Consider the following 17,048-nt stretch of genomic DNA (forward strand, 5'->3'; position numbering starts at 1 on the left):
AGGCAGCCTCTGGGTCTAGTTACCAACCAACGTCTCCCGAGCTGCAGAGACTAAGGTCTGAGAGAAGGAGAGACCTGAGTACATGCAGGAGGAGTGCTCGCCTTCAGGCGAGACAGGGAGGTGAGTCACTGGGGGATCAGAACCGGCTGTTACCCCACCAGAGAGAAAAGGCTGTTGGACCACCACCACCCCAGGTGTGGGAGCAACATTGCTGTTTGCTAGGACCTCCCTGTGCCTGACCTAGCCTGGTTTCCTGCCTTGTGACCTGCCTTGGCCCTGTTGGACTGACTCCTCAAGGAACCCTTGGATTCGGGACCGGACCAGGACTGCATTGCTCAGGTTAGCCCCCAGGCCCAGCACACTGGGCTACGGAGAAGTCATGATGGTAAAAAGGCCCTGCAAGGTGGGAGGAGGCCCTGCAAGACCCCCACCCCCACCTCCCCAGCAAGAGCCCCTCGCTTTCAAATGAAAAGTTCTCTGGGCTCACCTCTCATTTGGCAAATGTTCATAATGGAGCCATCATTTTTGGGGGTGTGGAAAAATGTCAGCTTGGTACAAATGCAAAGGAAAGACCTCCTCCGTCATCCCTACACTCTTTCTCTCCTTGGGGAAGAGGTGGGATGTGGAAGAGCAAATGATGGGATGATTCAGTCATTGAATCATGAAATTGTAGAATTGGAAGGAACCCAAATCTGGTCCAACCCCAGGACCAATGCAGGAATCCCAGCCATCGCAGTCAGACAAACAAGACGGTGTATTGGTTTCGTCATCTTTTTTTTATTTTGTGTTTCCTTCCTTGTCCCTGGGAGGATTACTCTTTTGATCTTCAAGACTTCATTCTCGACCTCCATGTTCTCCATCCCTAGAGTCTGTGCACCTCTGGTGCTCTCCATCTCCTCGAGGTGCCAGCAGCCCTTGCCCATCAAGGGTTGGTGGATCTATCAACTACCCGCGACCCGCGGGACTTGGTTGTTCGTCTCTGCTGATGGGATCATCATCCATGCCTTCTGCTCCATATCCTTGTGTGTTGTCGTGGCTTGGCTCTGGAAATCCCACAGGGCCTTCTCTTCCAAACCCTTGTATGTTATGGTGGCTTGGCTCTGGAAATCCCACTGGGCCATCTCTTCCCAATCCTAGCGTTTTATTGTGGCTTGGATCTGGAAATCCCACAGGGCCTTCTCTTCCAAACCCTTGCATGTTATGGTGGCTTGGCTCTGGAAATCCCACAGGGCCATCTCTTCCCAATCCTTGCATGTTATGGTGGCTTGGCTCTGGAAATCCCACTGGGCCATCTCTTCCCAATCCTAGCGTTTTATTGTGGCTTGGATCTGGAAATCCCACAGGGCCTTCTCTTCCAAACCCTTGCATGTTATGGTGGCTTGGCTCTGGAAATCCCACAGGGCCGTCTCTTCCCAATCCTTGCGTTTTATTGTGGCTTGGCTCTGGAAATCCCACAGGGCCGTCTCTTCCCAATCCTTGTGTTTTATTGTGGCTTGGCTCTGGAAATCCCACAGGGCCTTCTCTTCCAAACCCTTGCATGTTATGGTGGCTTGGCTCTGGAAATCCCACAGGGCCGTCTCTTCCCAATCCTTGCGTTTTATTGTGGCTTGGCTCTGGAAATCCCACAGGGCCGTCTCTTCCCAATCCTTGTGTTTTATTGTGGCTTGGCTCTGGAAATCCCACAGGGCCTTCTCTTCCAAACCCTTGCATGTTATGATGGCTTGGCTCTGGAAATCCCACAGGGCCATCTCTTCCCAATCCTTGCGTTTTATTGTGGCTTGGCTCTGGAAATCCCACTAGGCCTTCTCCAGGTGCTTGTTGCTGGCTAACACCTTCCGATGACAGTTCCACATCCTCTACAAGGACTTGATCGATGTGCTCCTCCTCTGTCTGCTGACTGTGAGATTCCAGCAACTGGCCTGTTTTCAGGTTCACCCAACTCCCTTTCTCCACGGAGACAGCGGTGTACAATGCAGTTTCGTCCCCCACGTCTGGAGACTCTACGCTCAAGAGCATAGCCTCACTCAGGCGACGGCTCAGGAGCTTCTCAACATCATCTGCACACTGAGATTCCCCCCCTGTAGGCTTCACTATGATAAGGCTGGCATCTCGGTCGGAATCTTGCTGACTGCCATGGTGGCTTTCCTGACCTGACGGGGCTTCTTCTCTTTCAGATTCCTCCTGATCGCTCCTGGCTCCATCCGACCCACTTCCAGGAGCCCCAAAGGCTCTTCCTGAGTTGCCTCCCTTTCCCAGGAGAGATGTCCTGCTGATGGTTGGGACAGCTGTCTTACCTGTTTGCTGAAAGTGACTCACCACTAATTTCCCAGTTCTCCTGTTCATCCAGATTCCATCTTCCAGAGAAATGATGCTGTAGATCTGGTCATCTTCCCCTTCCATATAGTATGAGTATGGCATGCCGTTCTCCATATACGACTTGGGTTCAGAATCATCTGGCCACTGGAGAGAGCTTCTGACAAGCTTGCTGTTTGGGGGGTCCTTTACAGTGTGGAGCAGCAGTGGTCCCTTACCATCTTCATGAGAGCTTTGCCGGCTACCTTCCTTCACCACCTCTGCAGGGCCAGCTTCCTTCACCACATCTGCACGGCCACCATCCTTCACCACCTCTGCAGGGCCAGCTTCCTTCACCACATCTGCACGGCCACCATCCTTCACCACCTCTGCAGGGCCAGCTTCCTTCACCACATCTGCACGGCCACCATCCTTCACCACCTCTGCAGGGCCAGCTTCCTTCACCACATCTGGACGGCCACCATCCTTTACCACCTCTGCAGGGCCAGCTTCCTTCACCACATCTGCACGGCCACCATCCTTCACCACATCTGCACGACTACCTTCCTTCACCCCCTCTGCACGACTACCTTCCTTCACCATCTCTGCACGGCTACCTTCCTTCACCCCCTCTGCACGGCCACCTTCCTTCACCACATCTTCACGGCCACCATCCTTCACCACCTCTGCACGGCTACCTTCCTTCACCCTCTCTGCACGGCTACCTTCCTCTGCACGGCCAACTTCCTTCATTACCTCTGCACGGCTACCTTCCCTCACCGCCTCTGCACGGTTACCTTCCTTCACCATTTCTGCAGCACATGGCTCATTCTGCGGTGACAATGAATATGAACCATGGAGCAGGAAGCCTCTGGGATCTTCATTTCTGCGCATAGTGCTGGCGACCCCAGTCCTGGGCTGTTCCTGCTGATCCCTGGCAGCAGGCATGGATTCCCTGCTCGCTTTCTTCATTTTCCTCTCTGCATAGCTCTGGAGGAAACTCTCGTCGGTCTGTTGGCTGGTGCACTTCTTGACCTTCTGCCTTTTGGCTGCACAGTACTGAAGCCAACTCTTGTCCGTCTGCTGGCTCCTGTTCTTCACAACTTTGCCCGTCCTTTTGCTGATCCAGGTGCCTTGCTCAAGAGGAGGTTCTTGGGTGGCTTCAGTCACCCTGCTTTGAAGACCAGCTGGCATATTAGACTCCTTCCCAACACCAACGTCCTTCCCAAGGCCCTGGTGTGGCAGTGAGTGACCCCTCTGGAAATCCACTGCTGTTGGTATGCTCGGCTGTGACTCTTCCCACACAAGCTCTTGATTGGCAGGCTGGGGTATTTGGGCATCTTCTCGCAAGCTGCTACGGTGAGAAACAACTTGGGCTCCAACCAAGGCATCCCTCTGTTGACTGTGGGGCAACAATTCTTCCTTTAGACTCTCACAGCTGTCTGTCTGTTGGGCCTGCTCAGACATAAAGGTGTCCATTTTAGCGTTCCTGTACGGCGTTGGCTTTTGCTCCTCCAGTTTCTGGGTATCCTGCCTGGATTTTACGGCTTCTGGAACTAGGCTGCCTCGGCGAGATTCTTGACCCATGGGCGGCCTGCTCTCTGGTCGTTGGACAGTGCGCTGTGACCCTCGTCTGGTTCGCTGTTCAGCCTCGGTCTCAGAAGACAACTCGGTTGTATCCGTTTCTAAGGCATTGGGGAAAGATTCCTGGCTGGAAGTATGCAGGATTTCCGAGAGAGTTTTCAGTTCCCAAACAACGCTTGTCTGTTGAGCTTTGCATTTCATTTCCTTGCCAGTCTTTGGGCTGATCCAGGATATGTCCTCGTCGAGGCAAATCCCCTTTGGGAGCAGTAGAGGTATCTCCATGGACCGCTGGCTGTTCCTGCGAGAGTCCCTCTTTAGGCTGTTGCGCTTTGACCCCTTCCCCTCCAGCTGCTGGCTGCTGTGGCACCCTTTGCTCCCCAAAGACTCTTGCAGTGATACTTCCTCCGAATACATCATCTCCGACTCGTCTACTGTATTCAGGGTTTCCATTGATCCCTCTCTGCTTCTGTCGGATTCGTCGCTGGAATTACTGAAGATATCGGAAAAGCTCTTCTGCTCCCATATGAGGCTCGTTTGCTGGGTTCGACACTTCATCAGCTTCCCGGTCCTTTTGCTCACCCACGTGATTTCTTTCGCATCTGACTCACTGATGGACTGTGTTCGGGAAGGGTTCAGGCTCAGCGGGGACTGCACACCAACAGATTGCTGGCTGCTCCGGCGGGACTCCTGACCAGGAAGTCGTGGGATGCTGCGGCGGGATGGCTTCCGTAGACTCGACGCGCTGCTCTTGATGCTCCCGGACACATCTGGTGCCTGACTTTGGTCTTTCCTTCTGAAAATGCCCCCTTTGTTCTCTGTCTGCAGGGCTTGGTCTGGCACATCTTTGCCCAAAAGGGGTTTCTTGGTGGGTTCTTGATCCATGAAGGGGCCATTGTCCCCACCTTCCTGGTGGATGTTCACCTCGTCCTCAAGGGTGCATTTCTGCAACTTGGCGACGCTGAACGATTGCTCGCTCACTTCGCAGCTGCCCAGGACTGCTTCGTCGAGACTGGGCTCTGGGTCGTCATCCATCCTGCTTCTCTGCTTTGACACCTCGGTGGGGCAGCTTAAGGCACAGTTCCTCTGTCCGTTGGGTAGGCCTGGACCACTGGCAAACGTCTCCTAGCCCTCTCGCTCGGTGCTTTTCGTGGGGGCTAAACTCACCGCTCTTGAAACAGATGGAAAGTCCCTTTTCCCCTCGCATAGGATTTCACTTCAAGGTCTCTCCTCCTCCTTCTTTTCCTTTTTCTCATCGGGGCTGCAGGTGGCACATAGGTTGTGTCATTGTCCAGAGGCGAAGATGTTGGGTGGTGGTTGCTGTTGTTTCCTTTCTACTGGCAGCCAGCTGGAATCATGGCCCTTGAGTCGTCACAGTAGCCCTCGGCACTCTGGACTTCCCCTTCCCCTGCGGTGGTCTCCTTGCTCTTCCTTCAACTGCCGTGCATTCTAGAAGCTTCCAAAGACTGTGCGTCTGTGACATCACTGTGTATTCTGAAACACGGGGGGGAGGTTGAATTTGCCATGCCCCAGCTCTCCTGGGAAGAAGGTTCACAATGGTTTTAGGGACCCAGAAAGGAAGCTGTATAAACTGGCTCCACCCCAAGCACTCCATTCTTCCCTCTGCAATTCCCTCCCTCTGTACACAGCCTTGGCTTTGCTAGTTGCCTGCTTGGGAGCTGAGTGGGAATTTTTAGGGGCCTACCTGGTTTCCCCCTTCTCACCCAATCCCCACATAGGCAAGTCACTTTTCTTTTGAAAAGGAGCAATGGTGTTGTGAGTTGTGGGTGGCAGTGTGGATGATGCCCTGAGTGCCCTCCAGTTCTTGGGGTTCTGTACCCAGTGAGGGTTAGAATAGGGCTGCCATACATCTGGAATTTCCTGCACAGAGCCAGAATGCAGCTGTCGGAAGCAGAATACAGCAGTCAGAAATCACCAGAAATCCAGACGTGTGGCAACCCAAGTCGGAAGTCTAGATTTTGGCAACTTTCGTTAAAAATGGCTCAAAAATTTTGGGCAAAGCTCAACGACTTTGTCCAGAGAGGATGTTGCTGAGCAACTCAGACAAGTTTCTTTTTAAGACAATGACCTTAGCTGGCTCCTTAGGTTTCCTCATCTACATCCCAGAAGATTGAGCTAGGCTGCAAGAGCTGCAACTAAGTGATGGTGGCCTCCAGGGGAATGAGTGGACCTTTTCTCCTCCAACATCCCCTCACCTAGCTGCGAGTGATAAGAAGAAGAAGAAGAAGAAGAAGAAGAAGAAGAAGAAGAAGAAGAAGAAGAAGAAGAAGAAGAGCAGCCAGAGAGGCGTGTGTATGAGCTGGACGGGGAGCAGGCTGGAAGCTGGAGACACAGAGACCTGCTTGATCTGTTCTGGATCCAAAGCTGTGACTAATAGAGATCAGGAGACTCTGGAGAGTCCCATGGGCTGCAAGAAGACCAAACCTCTCCATTCTGAAGGAAATCAGCCCTGAGTGCTCACTGGAAGGACAGATCCTGAAGCTGAGGCTCCAAGACTTTGGCCACCTCATGAGAAGAGAAGACTCCCTGGAAAAGACCCTGATGTTGGGAAAGATGGAGGGCACAAGGAGAAGGGGATGACAGAGGACGAGGTGGTGGGACAGTGTTCTCAAAGCTACGAACATGAGTTTGACCAAACTGCGAGAGTCAGTGGAAGACAGGAGTGCCTGACATGCTCTGATCCATGGTTTCACAAAGAGTCGGACACGACTAAATGACTAGACAACAACAACGATAGAGATCAAGGTCTGTTGGGGTGTTGATGCTGAGAGCTTCGTCTTATGATCAGTACAGGAAAGCTTTTTAATGTGCAATGTTTTATTATCTTTTTATATGTGTTGGAAGCAGCCCAGAGTGGCTGGGGCAACCCAGTCAGATGGGTGGAGTACAAATAATAAAATTGTTGTTGTTACATACCATATTTACGCGAATCTAATGCGCATTCGAATCTAATGTGCACCTCAATTTTCAAAACCTTGAAACCAAATTAGTATCTGCTGGCGCCATTAAATCTAATATGCACCCTAATTTTCACGACATAATTTGACCCCAAACGGTGCGTATTACACTTGAGTAAATACGGTATATGTGTAAATAAAAGAATATATCCTGAAAACATTGCAGTTTCTGCTGACCTTCATTTCAAGGAAGCTTGGAACCCCCAGATTCTCTCTCCGCTGTGAGATTGGGGTGAATGCAACAATACTGAGTCACCCTGCACCCAAGACGGCATTGTTGGGTAAAGCTGAACCCCTGACAAATAGGAGCAACCACAAAACTCGCACTCCAAACAGCATCACAAAGCAAGTTCTCAAACCCACCCAAGACTTTGTGGAGCTCTGGAAGACCTCAGGCACTTAGCACAAACAGCAGGTAGCAGTTGGGTAGCGTGTAACAATATTATTATGCTTCCAAATTCTGCAGGGGCACTGGAAGATATCCCTGTCTGTGGAGATGGGGTGTGATGGCCTGGGGTTCAGAATCCCAGCCTGCACAGGATTCCCCGCCTCCAGAACCAGCTGAGCCAGGGCTGGGGCATGGGCCTGAAGGGTCCTCACCTGTGTTGGATCCTCGGGTGCAGGCATAAGCTGAGCCTGCTCTGGCTCCTGAGGTGATGGAGGACCCATTGCCTGCAGGTGCTCCACTCTCAGCCCCATCAGAGGAAGCTGAGGTTGCCTCTGGGTCCGGTAACCCTCCAGCCTCTCCTGAGCTGCAGAGGCTCAGGGCAGAGAGGCGGAGGGAACTAAGTTCCCGCAGGAGGAGTGCTCGCCTCCAGGCCAGGAGAGGCGAGTCACCTGTGAACCTGGGCCACCCTATGCCTCGGGGCAGATAAAAGCCAGCCAGCCCCAGTCCCAAGTTGCAGGAGCAACATTGTTGGTAGCCTATTCCTGCCTGCACCCTGTCCTACCGGAGCTCCTGACCTCACCCAACTCCCTGCCTTGGACCCAGCTTCAGCTTTGACGGACAGCCTCCATACTGCACCCTCGACCTCGGACTGGACTCGGACCTTGCCTCTCGGTTAGCCCACGGGACCAGCACATGGGGTCTTGTCTGATGTGCTCCAAGAACTGCCTTTCCTGTCTGGCAGGGACTGCGCCAGCGTACATTTCCCAACTAATGGAGTTTCTTTGTCTCTGTTGCAAAGAGTGCCAGTCTCTGGAACGGTGCCTCCGGTTCCACCCCATTAGTCTCCTTTTCAACATGTTAGGGACAAAGAACGGAGCTTGTCCTCTCCCACTCGCTCGAAAGCCTCCCTGCTGAATTCCCTCCTCCCTTTCTCGGTTCAGCAGCTTCTTCTGCTTTGCCGTCACCAGCACACAGCCAGCCTCCAGCCCAGTTTCTCCCATCTTGGGCCTTTGTAGCTATTTCTCGAGTGCTGAAATGCCTGCCAGGCATCTTTGCAGATGCTTGGAAAAGTAAGTCCCAAAGCGGCATTTTAGGTAAATATAGATGTCAGGAGGTCAGGAATGCCCCCGATTTCCTTCACACACACACATACTCACCCAAATAAGTATCCCAAATAAGAAATAGATGGGGAATAACTTTTGCAAACCCTTAACAAATGTCCAACTTATCTAATATAAGCTTTGTCATTTCTAAATACCATAAACATCCATTTCTGTTTTAAGTGACATTTTAATTAACCGTTTCCAACTAAAGGCTCACTGAAATATACTCGGAGTCAAGAGTGAATTTCATGCTCTTTATTCAGCTCATAGAGGTGAGGAGGAATGTAAGTTTCCCCAAAGTATCTGCTTTATATACATTATTTACACAATGGGCTGCACGTGATTGGCTCATTCCAGAATTCTCCTGTAGGCCAATCAGGTTGTGGATTCACTTTCATCTGGAGCTGGATTGGGTGGCTCCTGCAGACCAGTCAGACTGCTGCATTCTGGGTCCTATTGTTCTAGGACCAATCAGACTGCTGCATTTTAGATCCTATTGTTCTAGGACCAATCAGACTGCCGCATTCTGAATCCTATTGTTCTAGGACCAATCAGACTGCTGCATTTTAGATCCTATTGTTCTAGGACCAATCAGACTGCCACATTCTGGATCCTATTGTTCTAGGACCAATCAGACTGCCGCATTCTGAATCCTATTGTTCTAGGACCAATCAGACTGCTGCATTTTAGATCCTATTGTTCTAGGACCAATCAGACTGCCACATTCTGGATCCTATTGTTCTAGAACCAATCAGAGTGCTGCATTCTGAATCCTACTGTTCTAGGACCAATCAGACTGCTGCATTCTGAATCCTATTGTTCTAGGACCAATCAGACTGCTGCATTTTAGATCCTATTGTTCTAGACCAATCAGATTGCTGCATTCTGGATCCTATTGTTCTAGGACCAATCAGACTGCTGCATTTTAGACCCTATTGTTCTAGGACCAACCAGACTGCTGCATTTTGGATCCTATTCATCTCAGTACATAACACTCACCCAGACTTCCTTTTGAACTGTGTTTGTAGACTCAAGTCCACATTTTAAAGCTCCATTTCTGAGCACTTTTTGGCGCCTGTACTTTCCTCATGTTAACCTGCTTCTAGCATCTGCGGAAAACCCATATTTCCATTTGTTCTGATTCAGCACTAAAGAGCCAGTTTTCCAGCGGGAAGTGGGGGGGCACTGAGTTTTAAAGGGTGAGAAAGGGTGCATCTGTTCTGAGTCTGAATGCAGTTGAATGTCACCCAGTGTCACAAATTCTTTATTTTTATTTTTGTTTGTAAGGAAATCTTACTCCAAATAATGCAAATCTTTCTTATGTAAAATGTTTGAGATCTACATGGTATTGTTGCTTTTTAACAGACAGGGGATCCTGTGACAACTGCAGATCAGAAGATGCCCTCCCAATTCTGATTTGCAAATATGTCCCAAAGTCACACCAAACTGGTATTTTAAAAACCCCAAATCCCCGAAAATGACTGGCAGAATCGGAGACCAGGGAGAAGAGTCGGTGGAAGAAGACTGGAAAAAGTTTAAAGATTACTTACAGAAATATTGCAAAATTAATGAATGTTAGAATGATGTTGGATAGAAGTTAAGTGGTTTTTAGCTGTAATGCTATAAAGGAATATGAAAAAATGGATTATTAACAGGTAAAAATTTAATGTTATAATACTTTATGATTAAAGACTAGGATAAACAAAGAGGGAAAGGATTTGCTGAACTAACAAATTGAATTGGAATACAAAAAAAGGAGGTGTGAGGAGGTCCGGGAAACAAGCAAATGAAAGATAAGTAATGGAAAGATGGAATTGTTTTTAACTATTTTTATTTTGTATTTTTCTTTTTCCTTTTTTCTTTTTGTAATATTTTTAAAATCTTAATAAATATCTTTAAAAAAAAAAAGCCCAAATCCCATGCGCACAAACTCAGGGCTGGGTTTCATAACCAGCTGGGTCTGCTGCAGGTGGGGAGAAAAAGGGAGCAGTGTTGTAGTCAGTCCTCCTTGCCTTACAGATACATAAAACCTATGTGCATTTCAAAAGCCTTTCTGTACAGAGTTCTATGTGCAAGAAGCATCTGTTTGTATGCAGACATAGATTTCTGGATCTAAGTGTCTAACTGGCGCATCACCTAAGTGTGGAAAGCAGATAAAATCTTCTTTCTTCTTCTTTGGCGATCCCTCGTAGCTGAGTAAGATTGTCTTCCATAAACACGGTCTTAGCAATGAGTCCATACGTGACTGTGGAGGCCAATTCTGGATCCACACGTCCTTCCACAGTGGGGAAATTGGTTTCCGGGTGGGAGTTGATCACGGTGTGGATTTGCCAAGCCTGCCTTCCTCTTAGCACGTTTCTGCCTCTCGTCCTGAGTTTGAGTGTCTTCAAAGCCCATGACACCTTTGGTAAAGGCTTTTCTCCAACTGGTGTTTCCCAATTGTAGGTCCAGTCACAGACGTCTCTGGGGTTGCGGCGATCATCTCGCTTTATTGGCTGAGGGAGCCAGTGTACAGCTTCCGGTTCATGTGGCCAGCATGACTGAGCCGCTTCTGGCGAACCAGAGCAGCGCACGGAAACGCCGTTTACCTTCCCGCCGGAGCGGTACCTATTTATCTACTTGCACTTTGACGTGCTTTCGAACTGCTAGGTTGGCAGGAGCAGGGACTGAGCAACGGGAGCTCACCCCGTCGCGGGGATTCAAACCGCCGACCTTCTGATCGGCAAGCCCTAGGCTCTGTGGTTTAACCCACAGCGCCACCCACGTCCCTCCATTAAAATTGAAGCCCGCTAATTCCAGGGGAGTTGGTGGAAATAGCTCCTTAACGAGCAAGTGCATTGACCTTTAAGTGCCCTGTGGCAACATTAAGAATCCCAAAGCCATTAGCCTTTCATTTAGCAAAGTGCTTGTTTCTCCGGGCTTTGCTAATCAAGGGAGCCACACACACCCCTCATCTGCTCCAATCTGCCAGCACAGAGGGCTCTGGCCTGGTGCAAAGTCTTCTGCATCCTCTTGGGCCTTTCCAGCAGAGAAGAACAAAGAACAGAGCCTGCTGGATCAGGCCAATGGCCCATCTTGTCCAGCATCCTGTTCCACGCTGGTGCTTCAATGGAAAACCCATGTGTAGAACCCGAGCACAAGAGCCTTCTCCCCTCCTGCGGTTTCCAGCAATCGTTTTTCAGAAGCATTACTGCCTCCAACCGTGAAGGTGGCCATCATGCCTTGCAGCCATTGATAGCCTTCTCTTTTGTTGTTGTTGAGTCATTTAGTCGTGTCCGACTCTTCGTGACCCCATGGACCAGAGCACGCCAGGCACTCCTGTCTTCCACTGCCTCCCGCAGTTTGGTCAAACTCATGCTGGTAGCTTTGAGAACACTGACCCACCATCTCGTCCTCTGTCGTCCCCTTCTCCTTGTGCCCTCCATCTTTCCCAACATCAGGGTCTTTTCCAGGGAGTCTTCTCTTCTCATGAGGTGGCCAAAGTATTGGAGCCTCAGCTTCAGGATCTGTCCTTCCAGTGAGCACTCAGGGCTGATTTCCCTAAGAATGGAGAGGTTTGATCTTCTTGCAGTTCATGGGACTCTCAAGAGTCTCCTCCAGCACCAGAATTCAAAAGCATCAATAATGATAATAGGAAACTGCCTATCTGACTGGATTGCCCTGGCAACTCTTGGCAGCTTCCAAGATACTGTATATAAAGACATAATAAAACATTATTATTATTATTAGCTAATTCTACAGCTAGCACACACTAGCTTAATTTCCAGTTCCAATCCTGTGCTTTGGGATCACAGTACAGTGGTACCTTGGTTGTCAAACGGCTTGGCTCCCGAACAAATTGGCTCCCGGATGCCACAAACCCGGAAATGAGTGTTCTGGTTTGCGAATGTTTTTCAGAAGCTGAATGTCCGATGCTGCTTCCACGGCTTCCAGTTGAGCGCAAGATGCTCATGCAGCCAATCAGAAGTCACACCTTTGTTTTTAAACCGTTCCGAGAGTCGAATGGACTCCCAGAATGGATTAAGTTTGACAACCAAGGTACCACTGTAATCCATCCATATAAATCCGGGGTCGTCACCCAGAGGACACTCAGCCTGGGGTGGCAACTGTTCCTTGCACCCTTCAGCCACCCACCCGATAATCTCTCAAAGCAAGCAGAAAACAGTCCATACCCTTTGATGTTCTCCTGATGACTTGCCGTGGTTTAATACCTTGTAATAGCTGGAGTGGTTTCATTAAAATCATTTGCCGATGGTTTCTTCTTACAATATTGTGTGGCCAGGTTGCTAAGTACCAGGTGCAAAACCTGAGAAGCAAAACAAGGAACAAATCTGACTCGCTGGCGCACAGCGCATTGGGCCACTCTCCCTCAGAAACCCCCTTCTTTTGAATGGGGCTCTGAAGGAGAAATTCTAAAGGAGTCCAAATCTGCCCAAGAACACAGAACAACTCAAAGGGTTCTCTAACCAATCAGGCCCAATTAGGAAACCCTTTTACCTCCCCTAATACAGAAGAGGGAAAAAATCTTAGGATATTTCAGTGGCATATGCTGATAAACGGCATTTGAAATCCACTCTGGCACTCTGAGCTCTGCCAAAGCCTTGAGACTCCATTTATTTTTAAGGGCATGCACACAATTTGCGATGAAATTGCATCAACAGAATGCCCCTGAGGTAGGAGGAAAATACAGTAAATTATCAGTTTATTCTGCAATTTGCCTGCAATCTCTCCACAGCAAGATGAAGGTTTGCAAAATGAGCTCTCTGTCTTCCCCCCCACCCCCACCCCCTTCTCCTGCCTATAGTGCTTTGGTCGCATTACCCAGAGTGATCTTAGTGTTTTCATCTCTGAGTACAAAAAGAGAGAGAGAGGCTTCTCTCTGGCTCAAGATAAGGAACCTTCTGATGACACAGCCAAATGATCTTCTCATATCTGAGATCAATCGGAATGGCGTGATGCAGGGAGTTAAAAGGGAAAAAGATCAGATGGAGGGACACAAAGCCTTCTCTTTCTGGAGTTCTTGGTTCTCCTGTTACTTTTGGTACTCCAATCTAAGACCATAAGGAGAGCCTGCTGGACCCTACACACACACACACACACACACACAGAGAGAGAGAGAGAGAGAGAGAGAGAGAGAATTAAATTTTCTGTTTCACAATTTGGAATATTCATTTAAACAACTTTAAAATAACAATGACTTCCCTTCTTCTCTTTCCATGGTTCATTTTGCATAGCATAAAGGTAAAGCTAAAGGGACCCCTGACCATTAGGTCCACTCGTGGCCGACTCTGGGGTTGTGGCACTCATCTCGCTTTATTGGCCGAGGGAGTACAGCTTCCAGGTCATGTGGCCAGCATGACTAAGCCGCTTCTGGTGAACCAGAGCAGCGCACGGAAACGCCGTTTACCTGCCCACTGGAGCGGTACCTATTTATCTACTTGCACTTTGACGTGCTTTCGAACTGCTAGGTTGGCAGGAGCAGGGACCGAGCAACGGGAGCTCACCCCATTGCGGGGATTCGAACCGCTGACCTTCTGATCAGCAAGTCCTAGGCTCTGTGGTTTAACCCACTGCGCCACCCGCATCCCTTGTTTTGCATTGCATAGCATAAATCCCTGCATATTTTATATAAACTAAAACATTCAGTATTCCATTATTGCACCCATCCAAACTTCTTTACACTGACCTTGGCTCAGGCATTGGGCGTTTATCCTTCCCAGTCCCCAACCGGGGATCTGGGAGACACCAGGGTTATCCAGAATGTGTGGGGATTGGGCTGACTCTGGAGAACATTTGTTCAAGCAGAGAGCCCACCCCCTGTTTCGCTGCTGTTGGAGGGGAGAGCAATGACAACCTCTTGGCGTATGGCCAATGCCTCCCCTCAAGACCCCTTTAACGGGGAACCCTGGGGTCACAGCCGCAAGGGGGGTGTGGGTCACCACTTCATGCCCTCCACATTTAGGAAGATAGACTAAAGGATTCTGCCCAAGGCCTGAAACCGCCAAAGTTGTGACGTTTTGCTACGGGAAAGGCAAAACCTGCCAATGCAGGAGAATTCCTTTCCGGCCCTTCAACAGTGACCCTGACGTAGCAGCGCCTGCGTACCTGTGGAGAAGAGGTTAACCTGCAAAAGAAGACTTCACTGAGGGAGGGGGGGTGGGAGAAGCTCTGGAGCTGACTGCCACTTCGCAGGTAAGATTCACCTTCCATTGTGTGGGCAGGTCGGTTTCTCCCCATACCTGGCCAATCCCCTGGCAACGCCTCCCCAGGTGGGATTGGGTGATTGGCTGAGGTAGGCGGAGACCTCCAGGTATCCAGCCTGGGGGGGGGGGGAATTAAGCAAGGCCAAACTACCAGGAGTCACACTGGGATCCAGGGGGCTGCGCACGACCACACAAAAGGCACCCCCCCCCATTTGATGTGGGGAGCAGTCATTCTTAACAAATACAGATCAAGCAAAACCAATGAAGTTTTTACATGTCCCTAGTGTTACGTACTGAGTTGAATAGGATCCAAAATGCAACAGTCTGATTGGTCCTAGAACAAAAGGATTCAGAATGCAGCAGTCTGATTGGTCCTAGAACAATAGGATCCAGAATGCAGCAGTCTGATTGGTCCTAGAACAATAGGATTCAGAATGCAGCAGTCTGATTGGTCCTAGAACAATAGGATCCAGAATGCAGCAGTCTGATTGGTCCACAGGAGCCACCCAATCCAGCTCCAGGTGGAAGTGAATCCGCAACCTGATTAGCCTACAGGAGAATCCCAGAATTAGCCAATCATGTGTGGCCCATTGTGTAAATAACGTATATAAAGCAGACATTCTGGGGGAACTTCCATTCCTTGCTATTATGAGCAGAATAAAGAACATGAAATCCACTCTCGACTCCGAGTATATTTCACCTAGATATCGGACCCGTTCTTTTATCCCTTCTATTAACAAAAGATCACCTGGGTCCAAAATCTGCTCATCTCCATGGATCACTTAACCATTGTTTCCTCAGTAGCTGCAACACCCTCCATGTTCATAATGGCCTTTCTCTGCCCGTCTCCAGCAAATGTCAGGCTTATATCTTTTCGTGGAACCAGAGTAAAATGCCACTGGGAGCTGGTCTTAAAACAAGGTGCATCTAAACTGGCTCTCGTGGTTCATTTTGACATACACATTTCCATTAATTTCCTGTATCTTTTTTCCTGCAGAGATTTCCCCATCGTTTTTATTTTTTTCAAAGGACAAGCTCTGACCCTGTACCCTTTCAGGGGACTAGAACCATCTTCTGTACGTGATTTTTATATAAGCTCGGCAGAAAGGAACTTTCTGTTTCATTACTGTATTTATTTCCCAAGACTTATCCAAATAATTATTCTCGGGCATGCCCATCAGTTTCTCATAAAACATATAATTATGCCTTAAGGAAGCCAGTTAGCAGCCGAAAAGCTTTTACAGAGACCATAAAAGGGATACAGAGAGGTGCTTTGCAAAGAGCAAACAAACCGTTAAAATAAGAGAACACGGCGGCTGGGATATTGAGCCCTCCGTGTATTTACCGAGTTAAAATAGTTCCTGCATTATGAACTCTGCTTTACAAAAGATGGAATTTGTTTCAATAAATGCTGCAAGCTCCCTGCTCCGCCCACGCAAGCGATTTCTAGCCGCAGTGAGTTTTGCACTCTGAAAAGCGTAGGTAGGCAATTGTCTACAGTGGCTCTCTGGGGTTTCCGATGGGACTGGCTCCCAGCCCCACCTGAGGATGCTGTTGGGCCATCCTGAATGAGGGCAAACTTTTAGATATCTTGGCGTTCTCTTGAGTGAATCCCTGATCTGGAAGTGGCATATTGGGGCGATGAAATCCAAGGCACAGAAGTTAATTTCAAGGAGGGCAGTCAGTTGTTTGCTCTTCTTCTTGTTGTTTCGTTGTTCAGTCGTGTCCGCCTCTTCATGACCCCCTGGACCAGAGCACGCCAGGCACTCCTGTCTTCCACCGCCTCCCGCAGTTTGGTCAAACTCATGCTGGTAGTTTCGAGAACACTGTCCCACCATCTCATCCTCTGTCGTCCCCTTCTCCTTCTGCCCTCCATCTTTCCCAACATCAGGGTCTTTTCCAGGGAGTCTTCTCTTCTCATGAGGTGGCCAAAGTCTTGGAGCCTCAGCTTCAGGATCTGTCCTTCCAGTGAGCACTCAGGGCTGACTTCCTTCAGAATGGAGAGGTTTGATCTTCTTGCAGTCCATGGGACTCTCAAGAGTCTCCTCCAGCACCAGAATTCAAAAGCATCAATTCTTTGGCGATCAGCCTTCTTTATGGTCCAGCTCTCACTTCCATACATCACTACTGGGAAAACCACAGCTTTAAATATACAGACCTTTGCTGGCAAGGTGATGTCTCTGCTTTTTAAGATGCTGTCTAGGTTTGTCATTGCTTTCCTCCCAAGAAGCAGGCGTCTTTCAATTTCGTGGTTGCTGTAAAATCTCTCACTGCCTCCATTTCTTCCCCTTCTATTTGCCAGTAGGTGATGGGACCAGTGGCCATGATCTTCATTTTTTTTATGTTGAGCTTCAGACCATATTTTGCGCTCTCCTCTTTCACCCTCATTAAAAGGTTCTTTAATTCCTCCTCACTATCTGCCATCAGTGCTGTGTCATCTGCATATCTGAGGCTGTTGATATTTCTTCTGGCAATCTTAATTCCAGTTTGAGATTCATCCAGC

The 17,048-nt window shown here is 49.2% G+C and overlaps 1 protein-coding gene across 1 annotated transcript; it reads right to left on the reverse strand.

The window, feature by feature from the left end:
* Positions 1 to 598: 598 nt before the first annotated feature.
* On the reverse strand, positions 599 to 5,371 carry LOC114590935 (uncharacterized). Its single transcript, XM_028717596.2, has one exon. The coding sequence runs from the start codon at positions 4,906 to 4,908 to the stop codon at positions 946 to 948; it is 3,963 nt and encodes a 1,320-aa protein (XP_028573429.2). The 5' UTR covers positions 4,909 to 5,371; the 3' UTR covers positions 599 to 945.
* Between the last annotated feature and the right edge of the window lie 11,677 nt (positions 5,372 to 17,048).

Source organism: Podarcis muralis, chromosome 1 (genome assembly GCF_964188315.1).
Source record: "Podarcis muralis chromosome 1, rPodMur119.hap1.1, whole genome shotgun sequence".
Taxonomy (NCBI): domain Eukaryota; kingdom Metazoa; phylum Chordata; class Lepidosauria; order Squamata; family Lacertidae; genus Podarcis; species Podarcis muralis.